We start from the raw sequence: 7500 nt of genomic DNA on the forward strand, positions 1-7500 counted from the left end.
ATCGCTCTTTAAGACCACGAAGATCATTAAAAACAACATCTAATAATAAAAATAATATAAGAATAATAATAATGATAATAATAATATTATTAATAACAATAATAATAATAATAATAATAATAATAACACAGACCGAGGACATCATAGTGATATTATTGATCAATATCAATAAGATCACTATGACCACAGAACGAAGACACCACACAGACCACAGACTGAGGAGACCATATGAACCACAGAACGAAGACACCACACAGACCACAGACCAAAGACACTACAGACCGAGGACACCACAGAGTTGCATCTTGGGAAGACGCAACATCCAGCTCTTATTGACCAGGGGGAGTATTGTCACCTTGTTGGTCTCTCTCTCTCTCTCTCTCTCTCTCTCTCTCTCTCTCTCTCTCTCTCTCTCTCTCTCTCTCTCTCTCTCTCTCTCTCTCTCTCTCTCTCTCTCTCTCTCTCTCTCTCTCTCTCTCTCTGTTTCTCATCATTCGTTCATTCTTTCTAGTCCTCTCCTTCTTTCACGCTTATATCTCTCTCTCTCCTTTCTCTCCCATGTATATCCTTCCAATCATCCATTACACTGTGCTCTTTACATGATGCTACCTCTTCCCCTACCTACTACTTCTGACACCTGTCATTTCTTTCCTTGTTTTCACCCTTTCCCATTTATCTCCCTTCCCTTCCCTTCACTTTTTTCGTCTTTCTTTTTTTCTTTCATATGTTCTTCAAAACTTATTTATTTCCTCTACCTCTTTCCCTTTCTTTTCATTCTCTTTTGACTTATTTATTTCCTTCATATTTAATTTTGTCTTCCGTTCCATTCTCGCTGCTTAATGTTTATTTATTTTGCTGTTTTTACCGATTTTTTATATCACCTCTTTCTCCTAATTTACATTTTCCCCACAATCACTTTCTTCTCTCTGTTTCTTTTGCCCCTATTCTTCCATTCTCTGAATTACATTTTCTCTTTCCTTCCTGTCTCTCCCTTTATCTCATTTCCTCTATGCGCATTCCACTTTCTTGCTCACAATCGTCTCTTCACTACCTTTTATCTTATTTATCTCTTTTTACCTCTGTAGTCTGTTCTTCATCTCTTCGCTACTCTTGCCCTAACCACCTAACTCGTCCCTCACATCTCTTACCTTTCCTATCCACCTATCCCAATACGTCATTCTCACTCACCCTAACCTCCTACACCTCTCCTCTCCACGTCACTATGCCTTCCCCCTTCCCCTTGCTCCCCCTCCCACCTCTCCCAACCCTCCCCCTTACCTCCTCTCTCCTAGCCTCCTCTACGTTCTGCTGTGAGCGGCAGTTGTCATTGTCTTCTACACAGGAGTAAGTGGCTTGTCCCTCGATACATCAGAGAGCTTCGTCCATTGTCTTTAGATGAATGTAGAGTAGCGTGATGCCAATCTCTCGTCCTATCGTGACTTGCTTCCAAGTACAGGATCTGTCGTTCTCCGTGTTTGTCAGAGTGTGTGTGTGTGTGTGTGTGTGTGTGTGTGTGTGTGTGTGTGTGTGTGTGTGTGTGTGTGTGTGTGTGTGTGTGTGTGTGTGTGTGTGTGTGTGTGTGTGTGTGTGTGTGTGTGTGTGTGTGTGTGTGTGTGTGTGTGTGTGTGTGTGTGTGTGTGTGTGTGTGTGTGTGTGTGTGTGTGTGTGTGTGTGTGTGTGTGTGTGTGTGTGTGTGTGTGTGTGTGTGTGTGTGTGTGTGTGTGTTGCCATATGGGTTTGTGCGTCTGCTTGTGAGTTTTACTGTGTAAAACAAAGCTTTAAACAATTTTGGTTACCTGCATTTTTCCGCTCGAGGCAGCCGTTAGTAAGATATAGACCATTTCTCGATATTTGTCGAATTTCGCATGGAAGCCATCTTGGTGGCCATATTGGGAAACCTCTCCCCATACCAAAATTACCTACCCATGCTAGAAATCTAGCATGTGTGTGTGTGTGTCTAGGCACCAAGGCCAACGTGTTCGGAAGAGTTGTATACTCTTCCATTAACCTGATCTGTGGATCCCATGACAATTTAGTCCTTTATGAACCTAAACTTATCTATTTGTACCAACTGTCGTTTAGCGTCGTAAATACATTACATTTATTCTGAGAGTTTAGTTTTATTGTAGAACTGTTAAGGACAAAAGTATACTTCAGAGCCAGTTAGCGGCCAGATTGACCGTTGAAGTAAAATGACAATATTTACATTTATTATATCAACCAGATTAGTATACCAGGACACGCAATCCCGCATATAACATTTTACGCAATAGTATATATATATATAATATATATATATATATATATATATATATATATATATATATATATATATATATATATATATATATATATATATATATATATATATATATATATATATATATATATTATTAAATATGACCGAAAAAGTAAGATTAATAATTCTAACACGAATTTTCTCAATCTTTCGTACATTACGCTTCACTGTTGGAGGTAAATAAAAAATCACTTCTCCAAAATTCATTTTTATTTCTAGTCTGACGCGACACGGGCGCGTTTCGTAAAACTTATTACATTTTCAAAGACTTCACAAATACACAACTTCACAAATACACCTCAAGACTCCGCTCCAATATAGAAGCATCAAGAAATATGGACCAATAGGCTTTCTACAAACACTTCTATTCAATACCCATTGTTTCTGTTCTGTCTTGTGTTGATATTTTTAATACCCTATTAATATCCCCTCCTGTTCTGTCTTGTGTTAATGCCACATCACCCTTCCCACCTCACTCAAATGTAGATATAATATCAGAGAGACGTAAGTTCTAATCAGTTGTGTATTTGTGAAGTCTTTGAAAATGTAATAAGTTTTACGAAACGCGCCCGTGTCGCGTCAGACTAGAAATACAAATGAATTTTGGAGAAGTGATTTTTGATTTACCTCCAACAGTGAAGCGTAATGTACGAAAGATTGAGAAAATTCGTGTTAGAATTATTAATCTTACTTTTTCGGTCATATTTAATAATATATGTCTACAGGAAAGACTGCTACCAAAATATACTAATATATATATATATATATACATATATTAATATATATTCTCTTTGGTTATTGTCAGCAAGTCTATTAACGTTTCTTAAGTCCTTTACATCAACTTCCACTTATTGTTATCTCTTTTTCACCTCAGACTCTAAAAAATTATTCTCTCTCTCTCTCTCTCTCTCTCTCTCTCTCTCTCTCTCTCTCTCTCTCTCTCTCTCTCTCTCTCTCTCTCTCTCTCTCTCTCTCTCTCTCTCTCTCTCTCTCTCTCTCTCTCTCTCTCTCTCTCTCTCACTCTCTCACTCTACTTCTCTCTCTCTCTCTTTTTCCACTGCAACTAAGCTGAACTGCTCTTCCCATGACAGAGCGACCTTTCATTGGCGTCTCAACGGGTCGGAGAGGACCTACACGTCGAAGGGTGAGCCGCTACCGTGGGGACACCTAGCCTCTCACTACACCTTCGTCGGCGCCTCGGACAAGGACTACGGCATGCTTCACTGTTGGGCTAACAACTCCATAGGCATCCAGGACAACCCTTGCGTCTTCCAGATCATTCCAGCCGGTGGGTGGTGTGTGTGTGTGTGTGTGTGTGTGTGTGTGTGTGTGTGTGTGTGTGTGTGTGTGTGTGTGTGTGTGTGTGTGTGTGTGTGTGTGTGTGTGTGTGTGTGATTAAGTGAGCATGTACCTAGCCACTAAGCTGACTATCCAGAGGATGCAACACACAACAGCTAAGTGAACAGGTGAATAGTTGCATCAGATTGAAGGAAACGCTGTCATAATCGTTTTAGTCCCAGCTGGGGATGGAACCCGGGTCTCTCGAGTTTGGGTCGAGGATATTCATTATAATATACTCTCTCTCTGTTTCTCTCTCTCTCTCTCTCTCTCTCTCTCTCTCTCTCTCTCTCTCTCTCTCTCTCTCTCTCTCTGTCTCTCTCTCTCTCTCTCTCTCTCTCTCTCTCTCTCTCTCTCTCTCTCTCTCTCTCTCTCTCTCTCTCTCTCTCTCTCTCTCTCTCTCTCTCTCTCTCTCTCTCTCTCTCTCTCTCTCTCTCTCTCTCTCCTCTCTTTATCTCTCTGATCTACTTGCTATTTATATTTTGCAATAATCCTACCACCCTCCATCCCACCCACCCCCTTCTTCTGCCTCTCACCTCTCCACTATTTCAACTGCTGATTCCACTTGCGCCTCGCGATCTCGCAAACGACAACTTAGTCACGTCTGCTTCTTATTGCTGGGGCCCGCTCTCGCCCGTCTGGGTGCGACATTGTCATAATGAAGCTTGGAATTATCGGAAAACTATTATGTCCTTCCTTAACACAGTTTTGTTTTGATTTCATATATATATATATATATATATATATATATATATATATATATATATATATATATATATATATATATATATATATTCACATATATATATGTGTGCGTGTGTGTGTGTGTGTTCCTCTTGGGAGGCTAAAATTTAAGATAAAGATGTTGGCGAGATCAATAGCAGTATCTCTTGAAATAATAATGTTATTTAACAACTTCACGATGTTTCAGAAACACTGTTTTCATCGTCAGATTCTGTTAAAATCTATGAAATCTATGTTAAATTTAAAAAATGTTTAATTGACACAAATACAATTAATCAGAGAAAGGATTGCTAGAAATTATAGCTGAAAAGAATAAATGAAAAAAAAGCTAGTTATTACTAAATGACAACTCAGATATACGTAATGAACTCTGCTCACGTTAAGGGAGTAAACGAAAGTATTAAACTGACAAACCAATAGTTAGGTGTTGATCTTCTGGCCTATCAACTCCTAAAAGATGATATAGGTAATACAAGTTCTTATTAATCGTCCAGCAAGAACACTTTATCCATGAACATTGCCCAGAACTAATGCATACTCTCAGTGTATATTCAATAAAAAGTGAGATACACCTTATCCGTCATTAGTTTTTAAATATATAGTCAGGTGTTGGGCTTTTTGCCCGTCATCCTCTGGAGGGGTTATTAAGGGCAACCATAAGTGCTTACTGACCAAACAGTAAGTAAAGTTTGGAACTTTTCTTAGGTTTACCCACAACCTATGTAAACCCTCTCTCTCTGCATATACACCGGGAAACAGAATACACCTCTCAGTTTATATAACTCTGTGCTGTGATTCAATATATAACATACAAGCACTTATTTAAAAGTACAAAGGGAAACGCACTGATACTGGAGAGTCGTATAATACAGTACAATAGAAATGATTAAAAAGAATGTAGATAGCATTTCACAATTTACACACAAAAAATACAATGATTGATACACGCTAGTTTCAATAGAAAATAAACACAAAAGACACCAATATAACACATATTAGTGAAAAACCAACATCACCATGAACTAGAAAATGGGGAGAAATTAAAATATATTGAAAAATTCCCTTATTTTTAAATCGTGTAAAGTTGCACAGACGAGAAGTTTTTATTCGCTGATGAGCGAATTACTTTAATATACAAATTCTTACAGTAATATATTAGATGGCTCCTTTGATCTGAGATTAATAGAGAGTGTTTGAATAAAAAAAACTTTATCCTTCAGTTAATACAAAATTTATTCTGTGCCACTTTATTCAGTTTTGAAGTCAGCCAATGTTCTCTAATTCCGTCTCGTTTCCAGTCAAGGTTTATTTTTCAATTGCATGCATTACATATTTTTGGGTGTTTACTTTCAATGGTACTTTGGCGCATCAAATGGATTTATATACCTCAAGAAGTGTACCCAACTTTACAGTGTACAAGCACTGAAAGTTTATGTAAGATTTGGTTGATTTTCAGGTCAGACTTGCTTGGTGCTGGTATACATGCTGGATGGTCAGTAATCACTTGTTGGGGCATTCATAACCCTCCAGAGGACGATAGACCTTTAGCCCAACCTCACGCCAGATCAAAAGGAATAATCTAATAGATAATGAATGCCGTATGTGGTAAAAAGAAAAATACGTTCTTTTGCACGAAGAGACGAATTTTCACTCCCGTATCAACATAAATAATAACTAATACAAACAAATTGTCACTTTGGTTGTTAATACGGTGTCATTATTAGTTATTTCAGCAATGCAAAAATCTCAGCATATAATGAAAAATGATTTTCAATAAATTTCATCTTTACTTCATTAATACGAGCAATACATAGACGAACGCAGGTCTGCTCTGCAACATATAACTGTATTGAACGAACGCTGCTTTAACCTTAAACTATGAGAACATAAGAACGCAACAAAAATTTAAATTCCAGGTCTCTTGGCCCTGCGAGGCAGATCCAACTTATCACCATCTAAACTCATTGATATATGCCCAATCTAAACTGAATGATGTATAAAATGCTAGTAAATAAAAATAATGCATGTAACAGAAACAACAATAATAATAATAATAATGATACTAATAATAATAATAATAAAATAATAATAATAATAATAATAATAATAATAATAATAATAATAATAATAATAATAATAATAATAATAATAATAATAATAATGAGAAAATCCACCAGGGCTGTGTGGTGGGCGCGAACCTCCGACCAAGGTATTGCCACCTGCATACTCTACCTCTGTACCATCACTGACTTGTAAAAGTTATACAACCTGATTTATACTGAAATCCGAATGAGTGTGATAGTGAGGTGAGCCAGGATAGCAATGCCAGGGTCATAAGCTCGGTCCACCTCACAGCTCTGTTGAATTTTCTCATTGATATATATCACATTTGTGATTTCTGTGAGTTAATAACAATAATATTGGTAATAATAACAATGAACCAAGAAAATACAAGTACTAAATGTAATACCAAGATATGTACATATATATATGTGTATATATATATATATATATATATATATATATATATATATATATATATATATATATATATATATATATATATATATATATATATATTATATATATATATATATATATATATATATATATATATATATATATATATATATATATATATATATATATATGTCGTACCTAGTAGCCAGAACGCACTTCTCAGCCTACTATGCAAGGCCCGATTTGCCTAATAAGCCAAGTTTTTCTGAAATAATATATTTTCTCAAATTTTTTTCTTATGAAATGATAAAGCTACCCATTTCATTATGTGTGAGGTCAGTTTTTTTTTATTTGAGTTAAAATTAACGTAGACATATGACCGAACCTAACCAACCCTACCTAACCTAACCTAACCTATCTTTATAGGTTAGGTTAGGTAGCTGAAAAAGTTAGGTTAGGTTATGTTAGGTAGGTTAGGTTGCCGAAAAACAATTAATTCATGAAAACTTGGCTTATTAGGCAAATCGGGCCTTGCATAGTAGGCTGAGAAGTGCGTTCTGGCTACTAGGTACGACATATATATATATATATATATATATATATATATATATATATATATATATATATATATATATATATATATATATATATGTCGTACC

General features: G+C 36.2%; 1 protein-coding gene across 1 annotated transcript in view; it reads left to right on the forward strand.

Moving 5' to 3' along the window:
* Window positions 1-7500, forward strand: part of LOC123747421 (nephrin-like) — a 1012097-nt gene that overhangs the window by 933662 nt on the left and 70935 nt on the right. The window contains 1 exon segment of the mRNA XM_069321823.1: window positions 3391-3587. Coding sequence (XP_069177924.1) covers window positions 3391-3587 — 197 coding nt within the window.

Source organism: Procambarus clarkii, chromosome 10 (assembly GCF_040958095.1).
Source record: "Procambarus clarkii isolate CNS0578487 chromosome 10, FALCON_Pclarkii_2.0, whole genome shotgun sequence".
Classification (NCBI taxonomy): domain Eukaryota; kingdom Metazoa; phylum Arthropoda; class Malacostraca; order Decapoda; family Cambaridae; genus Procambarus; species Procambarus clarkii.